The 27,880-nt window shown below is 42.4% G+C and overlaps 1 protein-coding gene across 1 annotated transcript; it reads right to left on the minus strand.

The window, feature by feature from the left end:
- Positions 1–2,741: 2,741 nt before the first annotated feature.
- Positions 2,742–26,230, minus strand: cfdp1 (craniofacial development protein 1). Its single transcript, XM_034685872.1, has 7 exons — positions 25,868–26,230; positions 24,227–24,353; positions 18,135–18,363; positions 17,890–17,993; positions 10,832–10,963; positions 5,642–5,800; positions 2,742–3,779 (listed from the first exon to the last, which is right to left on the minus strand). The coding sequence occupies exons 1-7, from the start codon at positions 25,935–25,937 to the stop codon at positions 3,689–3,691; spliced, it is 912 nt and encodes a 303-aa protein (XP_034541763.1). The 5' UTR covers positions 25,938–26,230; the 3' UTR covers positions 2,742–3,688.
- Between the last annotated feature and the right edge of the window lie 1,650 nt (positions 26,231–27,880).

Below are 27,880 nucleotides of genomic sequence, written 5' to 3' on the forward strand. Positions count from 1 at the left end.
TCAAACCTGCTTATATCTCAGCAGAGAACAGAGTTTAAGGGGATCAGTCAGAGTTGAATGCATGTTTTATGTAAACATGTATTCAGACTCCTCAGACTAACAAACAAGAAGTCTTTATCATCGTGTTTGTTTGCAACCATGAACACACCAGAGTGACAGGTGAACACGAGCCCTCAGACCTACTGCAGCCGGTGTGGTCCTCTCTGATATGATGGATCGCACACAGGCTGATTGATCACTCTTCTTCTGTGGTATTGATCAGATCCACCGTGGTCAATAGTGTCCACACAGAGCCTTGTATCTCACCCCGCTGTACACCTCAGATGTTGTTAACAGAATAAAATACAGGTTTAATTCAGCTGGATGTTTATCACACAGGAACTTACTGAGCTCCTCTGGGGTTTAAAGGGTTAAAGGAGAGTTTAGCATCCTTCTTATTACCAGGTTTTGATTTACTGTTGTAAAGAACGTTGTCTTCTGGAGGGAGGCTGCTCTCTGATTGGCTGTGGTGTTAAACAAACCACAGCGTCCTTCTTCCGTCAGGTTTTGTCTCCTGAGACCTATCTACCATCTGAAGGGAGCACTTCCCGCTGTGAGGGATGTTTGTGAATTACAGTTTTGGAGACTTTCAGGAGCGCAGGAGTGAAAAGAGCTTAAGAAACTTCAAAGAACCTCCACACAAGGTTCTACTCAAGTAGGAAGCAGGCTTTTCCTGTCAGGTTAGATCTTTCTTGGAGTGTTTTAAAAATGTTGGTGAACATGAAACTTTCTTGACATGACCAAAATTCTTCCATTGTTTACTTTCAGACACAAGCATATATAAGTTAATAGGAGAGGTCAAATGTATGATTCAGAGTGCCTTACATTCTGTTTCCATGCAGATAGAGTCAGCGTGATGTTGAGATCTTGAGCTCCTGGAATTATCCAGCAGTCAGACTCAGTCTGTTAAAGGTTTTAGGATCCTTTCAGCAGCTGTGCTGTGACTTGAATATGCTCCAATTCAGCTCTGATTAGACTCTCCTTCAAGGACGGCTGCTGAACTTAATGAATACTGCAGCATTTCGTCCACAAACCAAACAGAGACAACCTCATGATTCCTCAGAGTATGACCTTAAATTATTCAGCAGCAGTAGCTCTAACTTCACTTCATGCTTCACTTCTCTGGGACCCTTTGTGTCTTTGTGGAGGAGCAGAAAGTTATTCTTACTTCAGTTTAGTCCCAGATATAAAACAGAGGATCACAGGTCTTTGTGTTTACTGTTAACCAGGTACTAACAGAGGATCCTGTTGTCTAGATTTAGACATGATTTGTCTAGAAATGGAGAGGACAGTAGCTCTCACAGGGATGGCTTTGTGTAAAGCTAAAATAATCTGAGTGCTACTTTTCCATATCCTAGCTAACAAGGTTTATATCTCTGACAATGGAAGCTCTGTTTGAAACACAAGCAAAGCCAGGTTTCATTTTCAGTAACTGGATCATCTGCATTTTTATTGATTTTGTTAAACACAGCCTGCTTCAGCTGCGTTGATATCCCCTCCTCCTCCATTAAGTGTGTTTGGATGAACTCTGCTGCTGCTTCCAGTTACCGGAGGCGGACCAGTGCTAAGTTTGATGACCTGTTAGCTCGGATCAGGACCAGGATTTTTCTGATGGACACCAAATACCATTGTTACATTTACAGTGGTGATCACTTAGTAAGTACAGATCTTCTGGGACAAATATTACTCCTGTACAGGTGAAAGCTGCTCAGTCAGATGATGGAGAGTTTAAGTCCTGGAGTACTAAGTACTTTTTGAAAACATCTCTAAACCCTGTTGTATTTCCACAATGCATGAGTACTGTCAGGAAAACAGGGGTGCACATTCTGCTATGTTATGTTTATTTAGAAAACAAAGGGTCTGATTCACTGAAGGATTTTACAGCTTTGGGCCCGTTAAATGTTTGCAAACAACCCAAAAAGAGCCAAAATCGTCTTAAAATTTCACCAAGCTCGCACAAAAGCTTAAATGCTCCACATACTGCTCTGCATAGGACATAACGTCACAGTGCACCACTGTTGTTTGCATACATTTAAATGAGCCAGGCTCCGGCCCTTTTTATGTGAATATGCTCCATTGAAATAAAAAACCTTAATCACACACAGCAGCACTAACAGCTACTCACAGAGTGGAATTTCACCGTCTGCTGAGAGCTGATGGGAACAGCGCTGCATTATTTATAAGGGATGTCACACTTTTGTTTTCTGAATGAGCTGCTCTCGTTGGCTGGCTTCTCTAAGTGAGATGGATATAAACAGCCTGACTGGTAAGAAATGTCCCCTCCCAGTTCAGCTCCTCATCTGTATGTGGACAGATTTGAGTTCTGTCAGGGTGAGAGCGCCCTACGCAGCTCTGTGCAGCATAAAGTGGAGATTTTGTTTGCTTATCTCCACAAACAGACGCAAAACTGGAGCTAATTGCGCTGCAAAACTTAGTGGGCGTCCCTGTGCTTGATTAAAATTAGGACATTATGCTTTGTTAATCAGACCATGAGATAATGCAGCCAGGGTCAAATGATGCACATATCTAGGTGCTATTAGGGTTGCAACTCCCCCCATATTTACATTTTTTTAAACTCACATGCTAGATTAACAGAGCAGCTTCAAAATAAGAGGAACCAGAACAGGAACAACCAAAAAGACCTGATGACCAGAGACAATGTCAGCCAGGCTTCACTCAGTGAGGAAACATTCAACATTCAGTGTTTTCAACATGTTTTATCCACAGCTAGAGAAAACACAGATAAAAAAAATATACAACTGTTAAGACGCAGTGAAGTCTGTGCAGATGATGACTCATGGAGAGAGTGTGATTTGGTGTTTTGAGGCCCTCATCAGAGAGCCCTCACACACAGCACTGAACACTGACACACACTTACCAGGGACGGGCCTTCAAGTCTGTGAATCTGTGGGTGTGGAGTTCAGGATTTGACCAATGAGCACCTGGATCAGTTTGTCCTCTGCCAGTGCTGTTGAAAGAGTTTATAAAGGAAGTCCCGCCCCTTCTCGATCTTGATTGGAGGAGTGGCATTGATGAGTGGATCTGAGAGCACAGCAGGCATGGAGGGTGTTCCAGTGCTCAGGACGCCGAATGGTGCAGATGCTGAACTCCACTGGTTTGTGTAGAAAATGAGCTAGCATCAAAAACTCCGTTAGTGGAGACAGGCCCTTACTCTGGTTTATTTAAACTCAGTTTTATTTCCAAAGTAAAACCATCTGACGGCTTGTGTCTTTAACTGTCAGACTCTTTTAAATGACTTCGCTGTGTTCCCAGTTTTCAACATGAACAAAGAGTGTACATTATCATGGTTAAGGAAAGAACAATCGCACAAAACTACAGTGAAAAGACAAAATATGAAATATCCGTAGAGCTCAGACCTAAACCAGCGCCTAGAGGATGTAAACCAGGCGAGTGACCTCATGTCCTAAAAATGTCCTGAGTGTGAAGGTTTGAAGGTTCTCACAAGTATTCAAACACTCACCGTCACACACTCCGACACTAATAATACTCCATCCTGAAATAGATCCAAACCTCAGCAGCAGTCTGAGCTCGCTTCACTGAGAGAACAGAGACTCTGCCGAGACACACAGAGAGATACAGGGTGTGAGTGTGTGTGTGTGTCTCTTTATGTGTGTGCTGTCAGTCCTTGTCATTGTTTCATGTTATTCAGTCGCACTGCTTTCTCCAACTCAAACTGGCGATGGTCGACACGCTCCAAGAAGTTCTTCCGCTCCACATACCTAAACACATACACACACACAGAGTACACACATAGAGTACCCACACACACACACACACACAAAGAGAGACCATTAGTTATACTTTCATCATAACAGTCAAAACACAGCACACACATTACTGAACCACAGAGGAAGTACTTACACAACTTTTCCTGCAGCCTTTGTGTGTGTGTATATTTTTGGTTGTGTGTGTTTAAATTTACCCTCCTCTTTGTGCTTGGTTGAAAGTTGGAAGTACATGTTTAGTATTGTGCTGGAGTCTCTCTCTCTCTCTCTCTCTCTCTCTCTCTCTCTCTCTCTCTCTCTCTCTCTCTCTGTCTCTCTCTCTCTCTCTCTCTCTCTCTCTCTCTCTCTCTCTCTCTCTCTCTCTCTCTCTCTCTCTCTCTCTCTCTCTCTCTCTCTCTCTCTCTCTCTCTCTCTCTCTCTCAAAAAAAAAAGAAAAATGTGCAGTAGCATAATTTGTAGTTTTGAGCTTAAATTTGGAGCATGAATGGTTAAAGTTCTGAGTAGACTTTGGTTTGGGGTTAGAAAAGTACTGGTTATGTTTGGGTGAATCCTGATTTATACTTCTGTGTGTAATCTCTGCTGTAGGTTCGGGATACTCAAACTTACCAGGAAGTTTAACTGCACATTATGGCTCACATCCAAACACACAGAGGACTCTGTGTAAGGGTAGTTTGTAGCTCGCTGCTTCAACTTGTAAACCTCTGAAACTGAATCTTGAAATGCAACATTTAATTTCCCAACGGGTCTCAGTTTCACTGTAATAATCCGGACACAGAGGCTGCATCTTGGTTTAGTTCAGGGCCATGAACCTGACGCACCAAATTTTTTTTTGATTTGAGGAGGAGGAACCTTTGCTGATATAACAGCATCATGATGAAGGTTAGTGAAAAGTTAAAGGTCAAGCTTTGTCAGGTCTGTCCTCAAGAGACAGAGAGACAGACTACAACTTTCCGGCTCATACAGGGTCATGAGCCAAGCTGAGTGAAGGCTGGCCCATCTGATCCAACAGAAGAGCTCCTTGAGGTCAGACTGCTGAAACAGTGAATGCTGGTTCTGATAGAAAGGAGTCAGAACACACAGCAATCAGTTTGTTGTGTGTATGGGGCTGCAGACCAGTCAGGTTGTCCATGCTGACCCCTGTCCACCACTGAAAGCTCCTACAGTGGACACGTGAACATCAGAGCTGGACCACAGAGCGATGGAAGAAGGAGGTCTGGAGGAACACAATGAGTTCAAGGTGTTGACTCCAGATCTCAGTCCAATCCAGCATCTGTTTGAAGAGCTGGACCACCAAGTCTGATCCATGAAAGCTCCACCTCACAACTTCAGAACTTAATGGATCTGCTGCTGATGTCACAGATACTACAGCACACCTTCAGAGGTCTAGAGGAGTCCAGGTCTCATCAGGTCAGGACTGTTTAGACCTGAGCTGATGAGAGGGACGACTACATGATATAAGGAAGGTGGTCATTATGTGATGGCTGATTGGTACAGCTTACAGCCAGTAAATATCTCACGTCATTAGGTGAGTCAAAGTTCAGCCCTCTGGTGTGGGTGACACATATTAAGAACAGATCCTCCACGAGGACTTCCTTTGTGTCAAACACTTCACTTCCTGCTTTGTGGTTAACTGTTGAGCTCTAATTTGTGTCTGTTTTGATGATTTTATGTTGACTCACTCGGTCCTCTTTGTGTCTTTAGTTATAAACGCACAGTGCGTGCGTGCGTGCGTGCGTGCGTGCGTGCGTGCGTGCGTGCGTGCGTGCGTGCGTGCGTGCGTGCGTGCGTGCGTGCGTTTATAACTAAAGACACAAAGAGGACCGATTGAGTCAACACACACAGTGATAGCCTCTCACCCCTCTCTGCCTCTGTTGTGGATGGCGAGCTCCTCAGTGATCCCCTCCTCTGATTTAAAAGCGTCCCAGTCCATCTTTGACTTCTCCAGCGTGCTCATCTTCTGTTTCTTTCCTCCGATTCGATTCAGCAGGCTGCCCATACCTGCAGGACGCTTCCCACTGGGAGACATGCAGGAGAAACAAGAACACTGTGACACACTGAAAACACATAGCAGAAGAGACTACAGAAACCAAAGCAGTGTGGTTCAGTCACGTCGAAAATACAGAAATAACTCTGCGCCACTGTGTGCATTACAAGACTTCTGCCTGCAGCTGACTGAATATAAAACAGGAAGGACAAAGTGTATCTCCATGTTTTCCAATCTATGTGTGTGAACTGAATGCCAAACTTATAATGCTAACAAGTGATGGCCAAATTCCACCAGATCCAGGTTTCTATTCAAGTCAATGTGTTAACTTCCACTGGATCCGCTCCGTTGGGTTCCAGCTCCGTCTTTGATCCAGCAGGTTGGATCAGAGACGCAAGACTTCTATTTTTGCAGGATGCCGGAGCACAAAGACTAATACTCAGAAGAGCAGATCGAGCGGGACAGGAAGTCAGGAGAAGATCCTGTTAATTTTCAGAATAAAAAACTCTTTGTTGAATAAAAAACTCTGTGTTATCGCCAGATCATATTTCACTTCATTACAACAACAAACCGTCATGAAGAGCAGAGCCAGGCCTGGAGTCAATTGGTCAAGGTTTTTCAGAGGCCGATAAAGACAACATGGAAGAGGAGGGGAGGAGGATAATCCTTTATGCAGTAATTACCGCGGGAAAACCTCAACCACATGACTCTAGCAGTCCGGTGGTCCTGCTCCATGCTAGGTTCTGAAAATGCAGCCGGTGGGTGTTGACGGACGAGTAAAAAAACGAGCAACTAAAACTCCTCAACATCTACAGCTTTGAACTGACTAAAGGAGAGATCTAAACAGCTGAGATGAGGCAACGTGCAAAATATGCCCATGACAGTAGTCTGTGCAAAAACCTTAAAGCCTTTAGTGATATAAAAATAAAGTTTACGTTTACAGCAGAAATAGCATAAACAGGTCAGAGCGTCACTCAGACGGTGCTTTGCAGCACCCTGAACCACTGCGGGGGAAATTCCAACACCAACACAGACCAAACCCAAACTGTACCCTCACTGTAATTTCAAATCCTGGAAAACACCAGCACTTAATTCACAGTTCAGCTTTGTAAACGTCTATTTTTGCTCCCCAACTTCTCCTGTCATCTAACACAGTGAGACTGTAAGATGCTAATCATCAGTGCTGCTCTCACAAACTAAAGGCCTCCCTCTGGTGTACATCCTGTGGGATCAGAGACAGAGACATTCCTCTCAGTGCCGTGATTTAAACAGCACGACGGCTCTGTGTTAAAGGAAAATTCACTCATCACTTAGTGAGAGTGAAATGATGCTCCATGAGAGGCCACAGCAGAGCCAGCTACTCATTAACTGCTGCCTGGCTGGACTCAGACCACGAGAAATACACACATTACACACAACCATCCATAACAAACACACACACACACAGACACACTACACTTTACCATCACTTTGTTAATGTTTGGTTTCCTCAAAATAAATTTAAAACTTGTTTAGAGCATTTTAATGAAGTTCAGCTGAGAAACTTTAAACACTCCTCAAACGCTGTCCAGTTCTGTTAATGTATCATGACTGTTTCACCTCACAGCCAGGCCAGCTACCCGTGTGTGTGTGTGTGTGTGTGTGTGTGTGTGTGTGTGTGTGTGTGTGTGTGTGTGTGTGTGTGTGTGTGTGTGTGTGTGTGTGTGTATGCTCCCATGACACTGTGCAGGCTGAGACTTCCTTCCTGTCTATGAATACACCATAATTCTAGTCCATGCTCTCTTTGCCGTCACAGATGAATCTTTTCATTACAAACATTTATTCACATCAGGATTTCTTCTCATCACTGTGTGTGGCTTCTGATTTGTTGTTTGTCAGTTTGTTTGTTTGTTTGTTTGTTTGTTTGTGATTCTTGTCGATGACTCTGAATTTATCATAAATTCCTGAAACCCCAGCAGCGATGTTGAGGAATTGAACATGAAACTGTTAACTTCAGTATAAAACCCATCCCTTACTGTCACAGCTAATTGATTCAAATAAAAGCTCCTTTCAGTTTGTGTGGATTTTGGCACCATCTGTGGACAAAGTGTATACTTTATTTATTTTTCTTGTTCAAAGTGTTTTTCGATCATTTTTGGATCACTCACTGTGGATCTTTACAGCATAATATCTGAGCCTGACACCAACCTTCTGACAACGCTAACACACAATCAAATTAATTATAGAGAAATGATCTTTTTACTGATCACCTGGAGGTTTTTTGTTCTCCAAAAAGAGGACATATTAACAGCACAAAATGCAGAACACAAGTTGCACTAGAAAAAAGGATACAGCCTGTTTTGGGGGGCATCCCAGAAGGAAAAGAGGTTTTCTATGTTTACTCTGTTTTTAAAAATGTGTTCTTGAATTACTTTAGTTCCTTTTTAAAAACCTCACACACAAATCATACTGTGTGTATCCCTGACTGTTCTGAGTGAAGTAACAAAGCATCAAACTGTCTTTCTGATCATTTAGAGTCCACAGTGAGCGATTTCTGTTCAGCTTTCTTTAGAACCATCTGTGTTCACCATGTGGAGTCTGCGGCCCTGCTACCCTGTGGTACGGTGGATGAGCTCAGCCTATGCTGATGTTGTGCGGATGGCAGCTGCACTGGCAGCATATGTTGGTGACAAACAGCTTTATAAACTAGTATAGCGCCATCTTCTGGGTAAAAAACCACAACCCAATAAATGAAATCTATTTGCATTTTCAAACTGGTATTTTAATGACACTGATGTACAGGCCTGCCTCTTACTATAAGCAAGCCCCGCCCCCATTATAACAAACCACGCCCCTCATGATAACAGCCCCGCCCTCTGTCCACTACAGAAACCCACAGTCTCCAGTAATAAAAACCACATATACACATACATTTCATACAAGCATTTAATATTTGAAGCTAACACACTACAATTGTTGTGTGTGTGTGTGTGTGTGTGTGTGTGTGTGTGTGTGTGTGTGTGTGTGTGTGTGTGTGTGTGTGTGTGTGTGTGTGTGTGTGAGTGAGTAAAATCGCCCAAGGTGAAGTAGGGAGTGGTGCTGATGGCTCTTTCCTGTTGTGATGGGTGTCCCTCTCCTCTCTCTCTCTCACACACACACACACACACGCACACACACACACACACACACACTGTATAAAGATAAATAGGAAATGGTTTGTGGACACACTGTACTTCCTGATGTGGAAGATGATTTCCTGTTTCCTGTCTGAGGTTTTGGTGGGAAGATGTGACAACCCTGCATGATTAATCACCATGGCAACAAAAGGTTTAATACATACACACACACACACACACACACACAGGCACACGCACACGCACACACACACACACACACAGAACAGGAGAAGCATTTCATCACAAAGAAAGACAAACTGTTGTGGGCACGGGAGGTAGACCGCAAGAGGCTTTTTTTGTGCGTCCTGATACCTTGAATATGAATGTTTGAAATCATGCAAGTAGCTCAAAGAAACCTCTATGGGGAGGGTTATTTGACCCTTTTTTTTTGTAATCCCTTTGGGGGGCGCCCTGGAGCAGATTTTTGAATTTCATTGACGAGAGTCCCAAAATATATAAATGGGATGCGCTGCCAGTGCGTGTGGCCGATTTGGTGAGATTTTGTGCATTTTAAAGCCCCTGAAAACCAATTTCCTGTTTATCACAATACATGTGCATTTGATGCATTGCCTGCATGTCTGCCAAGCCCACAATTTTTAGATTTTGCGAAATTTTTCTGATAACTTTGAATCGTCAATGTGTTTACTACAAGATGTGTGTGATTTGGACTTGATCGGAGAAAAGGCCTAGGGCAATATCTCTTAAATACGTACCCTTGAGAATCAGGTGAAAAACTGCAAAAAATTATATATTTTCATTTAAGAACATGATGCAAAGAGGACGCTGCAGTAGTCTCTGTGCGATGTCCAAGATGCAGACAGTCTTAACCTTTGAGAGAATTTTAAGGCCCCCCCAAATCAGACTACTTCATACTTACCTGTGCAACCTAGAGTTTAAAGGTGACATATCATGCAAAATTGACTTTTTAATGGTTCTCTACCTGAAATATGTGTCCCTGGCATGTCTACAAACCCACAGAAAATGAAAAAAATCCATTCTGCCCCTGTTCTGATTTCTCCACCTTTCTGTAAATGTGTGCTGAAACGAGCCGTTTCAGTTTTCCGTGTTTTTCATACATCACAACGACATCCGGTCTGTAACAGAAGTCAGAGCTCGGAGCTTGTTCAGCCCATAGACTGTATAAAATACAACTCAACTCATCCTCCGTTTTTCATTACCTGCACACATGTATGCTAACAAGGAGCTTAGGAGGGAGGCATGCTAGTTGTAGGCTGTCTTAATAAACACAGAGGTCGGTTTTACATCCCACGTCTGCAGATTTGAAGATCTAGTGGATGATTTTTATTTTTCATGGAAAAGTGCTAGCGCTAGTTAGCATAGCCACATAGCTATATGTTCGTAGCTGTGTACCAAGACACACGTCGACATACTGACAAATAAAACAACAAGAAACACTAAATCTGTGACCAATCCTTCAGAAAGGTCCTGCTGCAGGCGCCTCTCCGTCAGGATCAGATTCTTGATCAAATTCAGAGGGTTGAAGTAACGCGGGTCTGTGAGCAGCCAACATGTAAACATTACATCAACGTGCTGGACAGTCAAGGCCACATCCACTTCCTGAGGGGGCGTGGCCAGAGAGCTCATTCTCATTTAAAGGCACAGACACAGAAAACAGCCTGTTCTGAACAGGGGTTTACAGGCATGCCAAAATCTTATATCAAAGTGTTTTTTTGAGCAATAAACTTTAAAGACATGTTTTGGGGACCTCTTAGACCAATATATTTTGATGAAAAAGAGCGTAATATGTCACCTTTAATCTGTAGGGTTTATTACTTCAATGTCCTGAGACTGTAGCTCAGCTGAACGGGACGGGACATGCACTGAACCACTCTTCCTAAAATGAGGTAATCACGTTATGTTCCGTGTGTGTATGTTTGTGGGTGTACCTGGGCTCATGAGGAGGTCCGCTGGGCGACGATTCCTCCGTCTCTTCTTCTCTGTTTTCTTCCTGTTTGGTGTTTTGACACTTCAGATAAGTCTTCGCCTCTTTGGAGTCTGCTGAAACCTCTTTATCCACCCTGACAGAGAAAAAAAAACACACACACACACACACACACACACACACACACACACACACACACACTTCAGTGACTTTGTCTTTAGATGAAACTCAGAGAGCCAAGAGGAGAACAAGAGAGTGTGACATTAAAATGATTAAATAGTTTGAATTAATATTAATATACTAAATATATCAGTTCAGTCTTACTCTTTGGTTATTTATCTTTGTTTGGATTCCACCCTCATACACTGGAACTAGTTTAAAGTTAAATAAATGTGTATTTTTTGTGAATTTATAGTTTGGATAGCTTCAATCTATGGTAGGACAGCTTAAAGTTGATGTGCTCTTTAGTTTAACATCCAATAGGTTGAAAGTATCGGGGTAAAAGTAAATGTATTCGTATTATTTTATTTGTACCTTTTTTTCTCCCCTTACCGTACCAAATATGTACCGAAGCTTCAAAATTGTGAACCGAACTGATCCCAATTTTTTTTGTACTGTTACACCCCTAGTTGAAACTAACTCCGATGATAAACTCTGAATAAAAGTCCTCTCTTAAAAATACCAAAGAAATTCACCAAGACGAGCTCAAAGAATTATTACAGTCAGAAATAAAACCACCCCAATTCAACAGAAGCCGGGGCGCAGTGTAGATTAATAAAACACATTCTGATGGTTTGTAAATAAACTGAAGTCTATAATTAATTAATTGTTGAAAGTGAAATCTGCTCATTGTAAATCTAACACCAGCAACAGTTATTAAAACACGGGGGGGAGGAATTATTACAGGTAGGTATGAAGAAATGAATGGTGGATAAGCAAGGTAAATTTAAAAAATGATAGATAATTATTACACAATAAATGAATTACTGTCAAATTATAAACATTACATGAATGAAACAGAAAAAGGAAAAAAAGGAGAACTAAAAAACAATGAAAACACATCACCAGTTTTTGTCACGTTTTACTTACTAGTTCATATTTATTTTTAAATATTAATTGTTTATTTAGTAGCATCCTGACTTATTTATATCCATGTCTGTTTATTTATCCTTCATTAATGGCAGCTTCTCCCCATCTTCAAACATTAACCCTTTAACTGGCTCTCAATAAAAAAACACTAACACACAGATAAAAGCCTTTTTACTGCTCGACAATAAACTGAAGGTTAACCAGCACATTCAAATTCAAATGTTGATTATTCATTCACATTTTCCTCAAAGTATTAATATGACCACAGAAAAATAACATGTTTCATCCAAGGAGCAACACTCATCTTCACATATCTCCTAAAACCAGCTGCTGAGTCCAGACTGCATCCAAAGCTTAGAGATAAACAGCAAATGATCAACTATGAGGAATGCTAGCCTCTCTCTCAACGTGTGTGTGTGTGTGTGTGTGTGTGTGTGTGTGTGTGTGTGTGTGTGTGTGTGTGTGTGTGTGTGTGTGTGTGTGTGTGCGTGCGTGCGTGCGTGCGTGCGTGCGGTAACATATTGAGCTAAGCTATAAGAGGAATAACCGCTGCGTCCTCTGGGAACATCAGCTCTGCACAGACTCCACAAACAGCAGCATCCATCATGGCCGCTCTGAAAGCCTCTGCCTGCTCTGTATGCTAATTATATGCAGCCATAATTACACAGAGGGAGCACACAGCTCAGAGGAAGAGGAGGAAGAGCATTTAAAAAAGTCTCAGACAGAGGGAAGACCTCTGAGTTTAGAGGAGGGTAAACCAAAGGAGCACGAGGACAGATGTCTGCAGACGGTCTGAGACATCGTTCTTTTTGTACAAACTTTATTGAGAGTCAGAAACATTACAGTCAGCAGTATTTACTGTAGCTGTGGGAATAGCTACAACCATGATCCATGTGCTAATCTTATGCCTGTGTAATTACAGAGCTAACGGCTCCATGCATAACTAATGCAATGAGTTACAGCCAGCACCGTGTTTGGTGACAGGACTAAAACACAGACAGATGTAAACATTTAGGAGGAGACATAACCAGCATGTTTTCAGACTGCAGGGTGTGTCTGTCAGTGACATGAGCATATATTTATGATACATACTCATTATAATGTTTTATGGTAAACAGTCTGCAGCCTGTGTGAGGTGCAGTTTGACGAGATCGATATTTCATGGAAACACTCACGTGTTTGTGTGGCAGCTGATGAAGACATGTCAAAGCTGTGATCTCACCTCTTCTTCTCAAATGAGAGTTTTTGTAACTCTTGATATCAGAGGTAGACCGATTAATCTGTCGACCCATTAACCAGGTTGATTCATGGCGTCAGCGGATGTCTGCGCTCATGAGGCGATTAAAATAAAACAAGTAACGTCTGTTAAACACACACACACACTGTGGGATTGTGGGAAACATGGCAACTCTAGTTTCACATGATGTTACCTGAGTGAAACAGTTAAGACTTCATACCTTTTCTAGAGCTTTCCCAAACATATTATGGACAGAAATCCAGATATATATTTAATAAAATGTTCATTTACACTCAGAAATGTGTTTCTCATTTGAAATTATTAAATTGTTGTATGTTATCAAATACTAAACAGCAATAACATGATATCTGCATCCTAAAGCTACCTACGCTCTCTTATGATCGACATCGGCCGTTGAAAATTTGATATTAGTTGACCACTCCTTGATACCAACATTGTTTATAAATCTAGAATACCACCGAGATGTACAGTCACATAATTCAGTGTTGTGATAAAGATATACAGTAGAGTGCAGCAATGCAGGGCTTTAAGTGGGCCTCTGTGCCCCAGCACACGGACCGCCTCTTCAGACGGTCCTTCCAAGGTGGGCAGCATGTGAGGGCCAAAGTTTAACGCATTAAGGTATAGTACTGGGTCAAAGTAATTCGGTCTCTGATCCTCCCTCAGAGGTAGTAACAGAGGTGGAGCGGGGGAATGAGGTGGTGTTGTGTAGCGCCAGCGCCAGCAGGGCAGAGCAGCACTGTGTGTGTGTTCATGACTGAGTGTGTGTGTATGAGGAGCTCCAGCTGTGTGCCTCTTCTGCAACGCTGTAATGTGATGTGACCTCACACACTGGAACACCAGTATTAGTCTGACCGAAGCAGATTTAAAAAAAACAACAGATTATTCTGCTTTTTTCTGTGAATCTTATAAATGTGTCCAAACAATAACCAGACACTCATCTCTCCATCACTAACCAATCAAAATCAAGAAGGGATGGGGCCTCTGATATATACATTGTCACTGACCATAGTGGAGGTCTGTACTGAGGAGGAATCAACAACACTTGTTATTTCAATTTCATAATGTCAAGGTGTTAAGCTGCTAACATTTCTTTCTAATATTAGATTAAAAAGCTACTATGAAGCATACAGAGCAATTTAAAACAAACGTAACCATTACTACTACGGGACAACTTTTTAAAGTGGTGGTGAGGAGTGATCGACTCAGACACTTAATCTTAGAAGATTAATAAAGTAAAGAGATTTCAAAGTAAATCAAGCAGGGCATAAAACTCTCTGATGAAATTAATCAAACTGGTTGGATATTAAGGTGGCCCTCTGTGTGTCTGATGTTGTGTTTAGACCACATATAACACGTCAGCGTGCACTCACATGAACACTGTGCTTCAGTGAAGGGAATGTTTACACCTGTGCTGGCTTGTCTGTGCATTTCTTAGTGTGAAGCAGCAGAGGAGCACAGGACCTGGCACAGGTTCTACTTACTGAGCTGTCCCTGAATTTGTTTTTCTTCTAAATATGTTGTTGTTTATTGTTATGAAAGTAATTGTTGTAAAATGAATTTACTGTGCTCTATTTTTCCGTGCTGTTGTTATCCTGCTCTGTGAAGCACATTCAGCTGCGTGCTCGTCTGAAAGGTGCAACATGAATAAATAAAGCTGAGTTCAGATGAGTCGTTAAAAAATAAAAAGTAACACAGATCTACATAATGTACTAAAAATCTGTGCACTGATGCTCCAGAGACAACAAGAACATGGAGATTCATTCATAATTCACAGAGAACACTCATTATACTGAGACAATGACAGAACAAACATGACGGGAGGCCCTGACGCTCAGAAACCTGCACACTGACTCTACATGTTAGTCTCAAACTTCTCTACATGGCATGCTTAGAGCCAGCAGGATGCCGCACTCAGAGGAGGAAATGCTCAAGGTTGTGTGCACTGCTGTGAAAGTATTACCATCTCCAAAGAGCAGAGCCCAGGATGCACCCTCAGTGTCAGGAAAACAGCATCTGGAAGAACCATGTTTTAAGGGAGCTGGTTTAGCTGCCTTTGCATGTACAGGCCCTGCAACGGAAACGCTAACCTCGGGTTCATATGGGGTCTGAATAGTGAATGTCTCCTCAAGTTCAAACAACAAATCTGAAAGTCAAAGAAACTTTTAGCACATGACCTGCAGAGTAGACAAGCCGAGAGGAAGAAGTCAGGGATGTGTGCATTAAGTCGACTAAACGATTAACCATTGTCATCCTTGCTAGTCAGCAACAGAATTACCTGTCAGTTAAACTGGTTATTCATATTTTTGTTATTGTACGCCTCAAATGTCGGTCATATGGTGTGTCTAAGCTGTAGTGCAGCCTCCTTCCACTAGCTGGAGCTGTAGCTCTGGCTAATGTCTGCTGCCATAATGTCATAAAGCTGTACGACCTGGATGTAAACAAGCACGTGACAGAACTCATCTGGTAGCACAGCGTGGTTTGTCAGTATGTTGATCTAGAGCTGGGCGATATTGAAAAAGATGGGATCACAATAACATTTTTCTATCAGCCTATGTCGCTAATTTTCACAATAAATGTCAGATCAATCTTTCATACAATTTCAAAGGCAGATGTTTTTTCTCCTGTGTGAGAGTTGAAGAAACCAGACGGTTTGTTAGCTTGTATCTGGGATTTAGTAGTCTAGTAAATAACCAAAATATCTTAACTAATGAAGTGTAGTGGCTTTTCTTGTCGACAATGTTTTCACTCTGCTTTGAGCTGGGAGGTTTTGAGTATTCTTCAGTGTCGCTGTTGCTTGTTTCAGCTGTGTTTACATTTTGCTCCAAACGTCTTTAAGCCTCCCTCTCACCCTGTGACATGATTGGCTGCTCAATATGGTCTTCTTCCACTGTTTAATGTTGGGTGGGAACTAGCGTTTAGGTTGAAATATATCAACGTTTTAGTGTACATTTGTTATATTTATATTGAGAAAAATAATGCCATGATAATTATCGTTATCGTTTAATCGCCCAGCCATATGATCTAGTCAATGGAGATAAAGTTGTATGTAAATTGTGTCTGCTTAAACTGAAATATAACCACTTGACCAGAGCAATGAGGAACCAGCACAGCCATGTGGACGCTAACCTGCAAGAGGACTGAAGGCTGGTGGTGCTGGCTCTGCTAACCTTAGCCACAATCTGCAAACCAATGTGACATCATTTACCTGCAGACTCTGTGATCCTGAGTTTAGCCATGATAAATAAACTGAGTTTCTGTTTGAATTTACTACATTGTGTTGTACAGAGTTCTGTTTCTATGTAGCATGATCATTTATTAAGAATATAATGTTTCTTTTAACCGTTATAACTTAAGTCTCATGAACACTCGGGACAGTCTGGGGTTCAGTGTCTTGCCCAAAGACACTTCCAAATTTTGACAGCGGGACCTGGGATCAAACCTCGACCTTCTAATTGAGAGACGACCCATTCGACCACTGTGCCACAGCCGCCCCACGGTTACAGATATTGTTTTCCAGCTCTTCCATTGTTATACTGAGTTCAAACGTCTGTCCCGGCACAGGGGGAGGAATATCAGAGTGTAAAGGCTGATTTATACTTCTGCGTTGAATCAACGGCGTACCCTACGCCGGGGGTCTGCATAGCTCCCGTACCTACTCTGAGGCCTACGCACGTAGCTGAAGTGCACCTCCTCCAAAATGTAACTACGCGTAGAGCTGACGCCCTCTGATTGGTCCACTCGGTGGCTTTGTCTTTCCCGCATTCACAGCACTTCCTGGATCCCGGACATCGGCCGGACACCGGCCGTGTATTTCATCTCCTCCTCTCTATTCTTCATGTAATCATGTCTGTATGATAAACAGCTACATGTATCAGCTGTAGATTAACATAACACGCTCTGAATCGTTGTGGAAAAGTAAACAGAGATCATAGCAGGACCGGAAACAGGCGACCGGTATCAGAGAGACCGCACTGCCCTCATGCGTTTCGGCGGAGAATTGCTGCGCAACACAGACACACTGATGCACATGTATGTGGGGCTCATGTCCGCGTCAGCCCCTGCTGCGTAGGGGAGATGCAGAAGTATAAATCAGCCTTAACTGTGATGAGCTGTTCAAATCCAGAGTACAGTTTGGCTTGTGATCCAGCAGATGGCGCTCTAAGTGTAGAGGGTTAGCCTGCCACCAAAGTAAAGCTGCAGAGACACCACAGGAAGAAACTGACTGCCTAGTTTGTTCAATCAGCTTCAGGAGAACTCTTGAATAAGCTCATACTAATGTCACAGGGGAGCAGACTTTATGGGTTCTTATTATTTTATTAACCTTTATTGATCAGGAGTGATAATTTAAAACAAGTTGTTCTGTTAGAGGTACTGTTTGTGCAGATCTAAATCAGCACAACCAGATCATGTGTGTGTGTGGCACCACCTAGTGGTCAAAGTGAAATCAACAGCTAATGTGAGAACACCATCATTTCAAACTTGTGCAGTTTGAAGTCATTTGTTTTAGATTTGGGGCACAAGAATTTGACAAATAGAGATAAAACTATCAAGCCAACACAAAATTTTTGAACATTTAACACGCAGCCGTAGTAGGTCATAGTTATTCATAAGTTAACCTTTGGCATTATTTCTTTTCAACAGCCAAAAATAATTCATGTGGGTTACATGTGCTTGAGTTAAGGTGTAACTTCTGTTTTTTTTCACAGACTCACCTTACTTCTTCTCCAGCGAAGTCAAACACTTTGGTGATGGTGACTTTAGCCGGCACTTTAGTTTCTGTCCTCGTAGGAGCCACTTTCTGTAGCAACGGACCATCCTGAGGATAAATCAAATCAACAGTCATTAAAGTAGGATGGTTAAAACTCTATGGATCAGTGGTGATTTTGTCTGTGTTTCATTGTCTTTATGTTTGGTTTGAAGCGAGTCTCTCTCTCTGTGAGCACAGGCATATATTTACCTTCTGTGTGGAGCTGGACTGCGAGGCCGGCATCGATTCTTTGGGTCTGGTTCCGACATCAGACAGGAAGCTGGCCCAGAGGTCGTCTGATTTCTTCTTCTGTTTCGCCTCATTCTCCTTCTCGCCTCCACGCACTGTCTTCTCCTCCTCCTCCTGTGGAAACGGAGCTTCCTCTGCTCCCTCACCCTCCTCCTCTTTGTCTATTTTCAGGACTCCTTTCTTCCTCTTCCTGTGAAGAGAGTCAGACCCAGCTTATCTATCTTTGATTCAAAAACAGTGACTTGATCATGGCATTGACAGCATCATGAATTGCTTATCATGAGCCACAGCCAGGGTTCCCACTCTTTTCCAGTGATCATTTTCCAGGATATTTCCAGGACATTTTCATTGATGATCAAGCTGGTATGACCGTCTAAATTTAGTTCCTTATTTAGTTCCTAAATAGTCTAATATGTTCCTCTCAGTGGAAGTCTACATTGAAAGACATGTAGTCTTTGGCTATCAATGAAATCATCTCTTACATACTTAAAAATGATGGCAAATTGATAATAGAATAATGCAACCACAGATGTACAGCACTTCACTTTATTAGTGCAACCAAGTAACAATGATGGGCAACATCTCATCTCAGCTTTCTCTTTTCTCAAAAAATATAAAATGAGCTAAGAAAAAAACAAAAGAGCCTGCAAAGGAATCAGGAAGCTGCCTTACTGAAACAATTAAATAATAATAATGATCAGAGGATCAGTGCATTAATGACCTAAATAGATCTGAATGACAAAAATGGCCACAAATGTTTCTCAACTCAACTCAAACTCAAAATATACCTGCTTAATCATGATATTCATCCTGCTAAGTGGTCGATATAAAACAAAGCAAATGTCACGTTTTTTTATTTGAGTTACCGTAAACTCTGAAAAAATCTCACCAGTGCAAAGACACACTCTGTATTTGAAGATCTCTCAGAGATTTAAAAAAATGTAAACTGTCTTCCTGCATGGCAATGTTTATTATGATCAGCGATGTCTACAATGTGGAGTTTCTGTGCAGCTGTGTCGCTCTTTTTGTTCCGTTTGTTTTCACTATCGGGATTTGGACTTCTACTAGCTAGAGCAGGGGTTCTCAAACTTTTTGGAGCCAGGGACCCCTTACAGGTGAGAAAAATGTCCAAGGCCCCCTCATAATTGTAACACAGATTAAGCACATTAGTGATGTGTCATGATCAAAAGCTGCGTCTCTGAGAGCCGATGCTTTGTAGTGAATCAGAAGAGCCGGCTCACAGCGAGAGAGAGCCGGCTCACAGTTTTTTCCTTTCGCTGCTTAGCTCTCACAGTGCTCAGCCCCAGCTCTGCTCACAGCAGAACTTTGTTTTAATTGGTCAGCATGGCGGCCATGCGGCCAATCACATGTGAGGATATAGGATACAGGTGATGGAGGGGAGGCTGTGTATCGTGGCTTCATCTGTTCCTTCAGAGAGAGTCTTCTTGAAGACCGGGCAAATACTCACTGAGAGGAGAAATCGGATCAGCCCATTCAAGCTGAGGCATCTGATTTTTCTCAATGCCAACCTGAGGACGTTAATAATGTTTGCTCCAGTTTGGTTCTGGTTCTGTTTGCATGAGTTTGGTTCTGGTTCTGTTTGCTTGAGTTTGGTTCTGGTTCTGTCTGCTTGAATTTGGTTCTGGTTCTGTTTGCCTGAGTTGGTTCTGGTTCTGTTATCTTGAGTTTGGCTCTGGTTCTGTTTGCTTGAGTTGATTCTGGTTCCTTTTTCTTGAGTTTGGCTCTGGTTCTGTTTGCTTGAATTTGGTTCTGGTTCTGTCTGCTTGAGTTTGGTTCTGGTTCTGTTTGCCTGAGTTGGTTCTGGTTCTGTTTTCTTGAGTTTTGCTCTTGTTCTGTTTGCTTGAGTTTGGTTCTGGTTCTGTTTGCTCGAGTTTGGTCCTGGTTTTGTTTGATTGAGTTGGTTCTGTTTCTGTTAACTTGAGTTGGTTCTGGTTCTGTTTTCTTGAGTTTGGTTCTGGTTCGGATCTGGTTTGGTTCTGCTATGGTTCTTGTTTGATTCGGTTCTGGTTCGGTTCTGGTACGGTTCTGTTATGTTTCTGGTTTGGTTCGGTTCTGGTTCGGTTCTGGTTCAGTTCTGGTACAGTTGAGGTTCGGTTCTGGTTCGGTTCTGGTACGGTTCTGGTTTGGTTCGGTTCTGGTTCGGTTCTGGTTCAGTTCTGGTACAGTTGAGGTTCGGTTCTGGTTCGGTTCTGGTTCGGTTCTGGTTCGGGTCTGGTTTGGGTCTGGTTCGGGTCTGGTTGGGTTTGCTTTGGTTCGGTTCTGGTTCAGTTGAGGTTCGGTTCTGGTTCGGTTCTGGTTCGGGTCTGGTTTGGGTCTGGTTCTGGTCTGGTTGGGTTTGCTTTAGTTTGGTTCTGGTTCTCTTTGCTTGAGTTTGGTTCTGGTTCTGTCTGCTTGAGTTTGGTTCTGGTTCGGTTTGCCTGAGTTGGTTCTGGTTCTGTTTGCTTGAGTTTGGTTCTGGTTCTGTCTGCTTGAGTTTTGTTCTGGTTCTGTCTGCTTGAGTTTGGTTCTGGTTCTGTTTGCTTGAGTTTGGTTCTGGTTCTGTTTGCTTGAGTTTGGTTCTAGTTCCGGTTCTGTTTGCATGAGTTCGGTTCTGGTTCGGTTCGGTTCTGGTAAGGTTCTGGTATGGTTCTTGTTTGATTCTGTTCTGGTACAGTTCAGGTACGGTTCTGGTATGGTTCTGGTATGGTTCTGGTATGGTTCTGGTTTGGTTCGGTTCTGGGTCTGGTTTGGTTCTGGTTGGGTTTGCTTTGGTTTGGTTCTGGTTCTCTTTGCTTGAGTATAGTTCTGGTTCTGTTTGCATGAGTTTGGTTTTGGTTCTGTTTGCTTAAGTTTAGTTCTGGTTCTAACCCTAACCCTAACCCTAATCCTAACCCTAACCCTAATCCTAACCCTAACCCTGATCCTAACCCTAATCCAAACGCTAACCCTAACCCTAATCATAACCCTAACCCTAATCCTAACCCTAATCCTAATCATAACCCTAACCCTAATCCTAAACCTAATCCAAACCCAAACCCTAACCCTAATCATAACCCTAACCCTAATCCAAACCCCAACCCTAATCATAACCCTAACCCTAATCCGAACCCTAATCCTGATCCTAACCCTAATCCAAACGTTAACCCTACCCTAACCCTACCCTAATCCTAACCCTAATCATAACCCTAACCCTAATCCTAACCCTAATCCTAACCCTAATCCAAACCCTAACCCTGATCCTAACCCTAATCCAAACGCTAACCCTACCCTAATCCTAGCCCTAATCGTAACCCTAACCCTAATCCTAACCCTGATCCTAACCCTAACCAAACGCTAACCCTACCCTAATCCTAACCCTAATCGTAACCCTAACCCTAATCATAACCCTAACCCTAATCCTAACCCTGATCCTAACCCTAATCAAAACGCTAACCCTACCCTAATCCTAATCATAACCCTAACCCTAATCCTAAACCTAATCCAAACCCTAACCCTAATCATAACCCTAACCCTAACCCTAATCCTAAACCTAATCCAAACCGAAACCCTAACCCTAATCATAATTTTAACCTTAACAGTAACCCTAACCCTAATCATAACCCTAACCCTAATCCAAACCCTAATCCTAACCCTAACCCTAACCCTAATCATAACCCTTACCCTAACCCTTACTCTAATCATAACCCTAACCCTAATCCAAACCCTAATCCTAACCCTAACCCTAACCCTAATCCTAACCCTAATCATAACCCTAACCCTAATCCTAACCCTAATCATAACCCTTACCTTAACCCTAACTCTAATCATAACCCTAACCCTAATCCTATCCCTAACCCTAATCCTATCCCTAACCCTAATCATAACCCTAATCCTAACCCTATTCCAAACCCTAATCCTAACCCTAACCCTAATCATAACCCTTACCCTAACCCTTACTCTAATCATAACCCTAACCCTAATCCTATCCCTAACCCTAATCCTATCCCTAACCCCAATCATAACCCTAATCCTAACCCTATTCCAAACCCTAACCCTTATCCTAACCTAACCCGTATCCTTACCCTAACCCTAATCACAACCCTAACCCTAACCCTAATCCCAACCCTAACCCTAATCATAACTCTAACAATAACTTCCCTCTAAGGATCAGGGTGAGAATGGTTTTGTAAAAGAATAAATGCACAAAATTGGGCATTCCCAGACCAGGCGGGAGATATAATCCCTCCACCGCATTCTGGGTCTACCCCGGGACCTTCTCCCAGTTGGACGTGCCCGGAACACCTCTAAAGGGAGGTGACGGGAAGCATCCTTCATCAGATAGCCGAACCACCTCAGCTGACTCCTTTCGTCACAGAGTAGCAGTGGCTCTACTCCGAGCTTCCTCCGGATGTCCGAGCTCCTGACCCTATCTCTAAGGCCGAGCCCAGACACCCTTTGCAGAAAACTCATTTCAGCCGCTTGTATCCGCGATCTTATTCTTTCGGTCATGACCCACAGCTCATGACCATAGGTGAGGGTTGGAACGTAGACCGACTGGTGAATCGAAAGCTTTACCTTCCGGCTCAGCTCCCTCTTCACCACAATGGTCCGATACAACGTCCGCATCACTGCTGATGCTGCACCAATCCGCCTGTGGATCTCACGCTCCATTTTACCCCCACTCGCGAACAAGACCCCGAGATACTTAAACTCCCCCACTTGGAGCAAAGTCTCACTCCCCACCGAGAGAGAGCAATCCACCGTTTTCCGGCAGAGAACCATGGCCTCAGACTTGGAGGTGCTAACTCTCATCCCGGCCTCTTCGCACTCAGCTGTAAACTGCCCCAATGCCCCAATGCCCGCTCGAGGAAGCCAACAGAACCACATCGTCTGCAAAAAGCAGCGATGAGATTCCAGGCTCCCCGAACTGGAGACCCTCCTCCCCCCGGCTGCGCCTTGAGATTCTGTCCATAAAGATTACAAACAGGATCGGTGACGAGGGGCAACCCTCGTGGAGTCCAACACCCACAGAGAACGCGTCCGACTTTGTGCCAAGTATGCGGACACAATTCTCACTTTGGTCGTACAGGGACCGGATAGCTAGCAGTAGCGGCCCCTGAACCCGATACTCCTGCAGTACCCCCCACAAGAGCCCCCGTGGTACACGATCATTCTACAGAGTTGTTGTTGTGGAATTAAGAAGTATTTCTCCATTTAAAGTAACTGACTATGAACAACAGCCATACGTTCTTGACTCTGACTCTGACCTGGAGAGGAAACAACAAGAAAATCCTCCAAGCAGGACGTCTCTGTTTGCTGAGAGTTGATTTAAGGAGATTCAATCTGTGATGAAAAAGTTTGAGTGAATCTTGTGTACCTCTCAGGTAATTCTCGTGTGACTTTTTGAAGAAGCTGTTCAGAGCAGCCTGCAGTCTCATTCTGAGGTTACTCCAACACACGTTTACCTCACAGTCTGAAACTCGGAACACATTTAGTCCTGACATCATTTTAACTTCAAGTTTGTTATTAAAATATAGCACAGCATGATAACACCTCTTAGGGTTACAAAGGGGAGATAACAGGATGATAACAGGAACATCTAAAGGTAACATCTCTCATAACTTCTATGCAGTTTGCAACAACTCTCTGCAGAGGGTCACCTGTTCACTCTTACTGCAGGGACTCATTAGTCTGCGGTTTGTGACTCAGAGAAGAAGACAGTTTGTTTAAGACTTTATATGTTAACAACTAAGAGAAGAGAGTTTATCTCGTTTACTTTTTATCACAGATGTTAGGAAAAAGTTGAGTTTAGGCCTTCGTCTTGGTTCAGTCATGCAGAACAAAAACTCAATACTTAATATTTATCAAATCTGAAGTCTGACAGGAAACACTGAAGTGTTGTAATCAGCCTGTACACAAAATCAATCAGAGTATGTCTGATGACAGACAATGTTAAAGGGATTGTTTAGATAATAAAAGAGGGGTTGTTTGCAGTGCTTTTGAACAGACAGTGTTTTATTTAAACTTTGTAAACACGATAACAAGCTTGTAACGCTCCTTTCCCACCCTCTCACCTCACACTCAGGTCTGTCTTCTTCCTCTTCTTCTTGCCATCTTTGTCAGGATGTGGCACACCATCATCTTGGTGCAGAGGCTCTTCTTTCTCACACTCATTAATGTCATCCTCACTGAGGTTATCATCTGATGAAGAGGACAGAGAGCAGAGGGATTAATTAACTCCCTCATTAAGAACAGGTTATGTTACAGACGGGAAAAAGAGCTGGACATGACATAACAGAGGACATGTGACAGCGGAGATACAGACTTCCTCTACAAGTCCTGGACCTGATTTATCACTCCAACAGAAAGTAGATAGCTGGAGGAGAAAGTGAAGTGATGGACAAACATGTTCATATTTTCACAGCCAGTGCATCTCCAGCTCTCTTCATCTCTACTTGATGACTCAAGTCTCATAAATAACAGAAACTAGTTCATGAGTAGAGTGTATTCAGGAGTCTACATAGCCAGAATAGTTTGTGGTGATTCTTTTCTAGAGAGGGAGAAGGCTTTTCAAAGCATTTTTACAAAAGAGGAGATCTTAAATGTGCTTTACATAAAGATAATTTAACCAGCAGAACAATGTTACTTCTTGTTCTCATCTAGACAATCCAGCATCTTGTTTACAGAGGCAAGGTTCAGACAAACATTAGACACGTGGCTTCAGCCAGGTTAAGGATGCAATCCCCAAACCCCAAACTGTTTAATATAGAGAGGGGAAAATGTCACAAGATGTTCTGTAGAAAATATTAAGGTGAAATCTAGAGGAAGTTGAGGAAGACTAGTGTGTTGGGTGTTTATTAAGCTACCTATACAAGCAAGTTCTGAGCTGTTTCCTCCTCTCTTCTTCTCTCTCTCTGCTGCTCTCATAAGTCAATACATGGACTTAATAATACAAATTCCCTCTATGATGTTTACTAATGCTAGTTTTTTTTGTCACAGTGTCAACAGGCAGAGGTGAAATCATACACATCAGAAATGAGCCAGACTCCTTTACGAGGAGTGATTTAATATGATGTGTGATCAGGCTGTCCCTGGTGTCGCTATTCAGCATTATAAATAACCATTGTTATGAGGTTTTGACCAATCAGAAAGAAGCATTTAACTCAGCCTGTAATCAGTATGAAAGCAGGATAATAAACAATGTGAAAATATGAGTCCTTAAATGTAAAGAAGCAGCTCACTGATAATGATGTATTATTAACTGATGATAGAGCTAAGCGACACATACATGTATACATCACATTTCTCAGTACAGCATGAAGTGTAGGGGCATTGTTTGTTACAAACATAAGAAATTCGATTTGCATTATTATATGCTACCTGAAGCTTGTTCATTTTAGCTCTTCTGTTCTGCACCACAAATGGGCAGTATAAAGAGGAGCTCTAACAAGCTCTGTTTTAACATTATCTGTACACATTGGAAATTTACGTGCCAGCATATTAGCACTCACACACCGTCATTTAACCAGCCTATCTTTGATTGTTGTGATCTCACATTAGTCTAACACATTGAGGATGTTATGATGGATATCAAAGAGCTACATCACTCAAACATCAACCACTTTAACCCTCAACATGAGATACTTTCTGTAGCAACTCAACAATATTTAGCATCACAGCTAGCTACATTAACGACAGGTGTTTCTGCTCCTCACCTGAAGGGACGTAGTCTCCGTCTTCATTAGATGAATACCCATCAGAGTCGTAGTCTGAGTAGTTCATCATTTTAGATGAAAGGCCCTCAGAGGAACAGAAAAATAAATAGAAACGACCTACAGTGTGTGTCCAGCTAGCTTATCTTGTATTTACCTCAACTTTAAATCGTTTAAACGCTTCGCTACACTCTCTTCAACGCCTTCATTTCAACTACAACATAGCTTCAATAATCCTTTTCAATTCGGCATTAGATAGAGAGAAATTCAGAGAGAAATATGAGGAACAGGGCTCTTTGTCGCGTTTCTGCAAACGCAAAACACAATGTGGCTTCCTGCAGCACGACGGCAAAGCAGAAGGATCAAATCTCATGCCTTAATCACTTCTTTGGGCAACGATTAAACAGTGTTGAGGCGGACTACCGCCATCTATCGGACAGGAGTGTAAGTGCAGGGCATTATAACAGACTGACAGATATTTGTGAAGTTTAATCACTGGAATACCTTCAATACTTAAAACATACCGGTTCAAAATCCAACTCTTTGATGTGTTTGTAAAGTTTCCACCTCTGATTTCAAATAATTACTAACAAGTAGATGCAAAACTCCAATATACTCGACTAACTTTTGGTGATGCTGCTTTCAGCCACTACGCTCCTGGACAATGAAACAGCCTGCCGGAAGATCTGAGAGGAGCTGGAGATTTTCAGACTTTTAAACATAAACTATAAACATATTTATTCAGTCTCGCTTTTATGTAGTGACTAGTTTGACTTTGTGTTTTTGTTTATGAAATGAGACAAGAGCAAATCTTTTAAGTTCCCCACATTGAGTCACAGTCATCCACAATTCTGGGATGATAAAAATATGTGCAGATCATTCATGAAGTCTTAGAACATATTCTCACTCTATTTTAGTGTAGTAATTTGACTTAAATGTTCTGTAGCCTTTGTTTGTTTTTTTAAACATTATTTTACTAGTATAACCACGGAAGGGGCTGCCCACACTGGAATGATTGCAGATATTTGATATTTTGTTTACATTATTGCAACTCTCTGTGTTTGTCCCTCTGCAGAAACTCATCTTTGGGAAGACTGGTTTCAGCAAGGCCATGTCCATCAAGTGGATCAAAGTTGACAAGCCGCACGAGGGCGGCCCAAGGATATTCAAGGCTGTATGTAAATATCAACCTATCATAATGACCTGTTTTGATCCACAGATTGGCACCCATGTTAAGAACATTGAAGATCAGGTGAGAGAGAAGCTCCACTTGGTACAGAAAGGCAGCAGCTCTCATATGGAGGAGAAAGAAAAAGATGAGCTGAAGAAGAGAAAGCTGCTCTCTGAAGAGTAAGTCACACACTTGTTGGTTGTGTACCTTTGTGTGCCAGTAGATGGCAGTAGAAGGTCTGTTGTTTTATGCAGCGGTTAAAGGTGTGGGTTTTGTTGAGACTGATAAATGTGAACAGGGGTATACTACGAAGCGAGTTCAGCATATCCTAGATATCTTCTCCTGATCCGGCTTCACTAAACCTAACAAAGGAGATTGCACTAAACTGTCACACAAAGCTGGTTATCAACATAATGAGTCAATCCAGAATTACCCTGAGCGTGTTCACATGAACGGGGCAGTGAAGGCAATTTATGACCAATCACAGACACAGACAGTCTGCTGTCAGCACATCCACATATTTTTCAAACACTGCACTGCACTGATATTAGGAAAATATGAAGAAGTTAAACACATAATCCAGATTAACTTCAACACATCTGAGTTTGAAACATGTTCTCATTTTTATTAGTCCAGTTTGATATCGCAGTCAGGGCTGGAGCTAAAATATTACGTCTAAAACTGTTACACCAGATTAAATCAGACCATCTCACTCTGTGGTAGAGCTGTGCTTTTGAACTTCACCAACAATAAAGTGTTGGAATGTAAAGGCGTAAAAAGGGAATCACTGCCAGGCAGCTCTGTGGTTTTCTGAATGTGACTGCTGCCTTTCCATGCAAGGAACC

This window comes from Notolabrus celidotus, chromosome 6 (assembly GCF_009762535.1).
Source record: "Notolabrus celidotus isolate fNotCel1 chromosome 6, fNotCel1.pri, whole genome shotgun sequence".
NCBI classification, from domain to species: domain Eukaryota; kingdom Metazoa; phylum Chordata; class Actinopteri; order Labriformes; family Labridae; genus Notolabrus; species Notolabrus celidotus.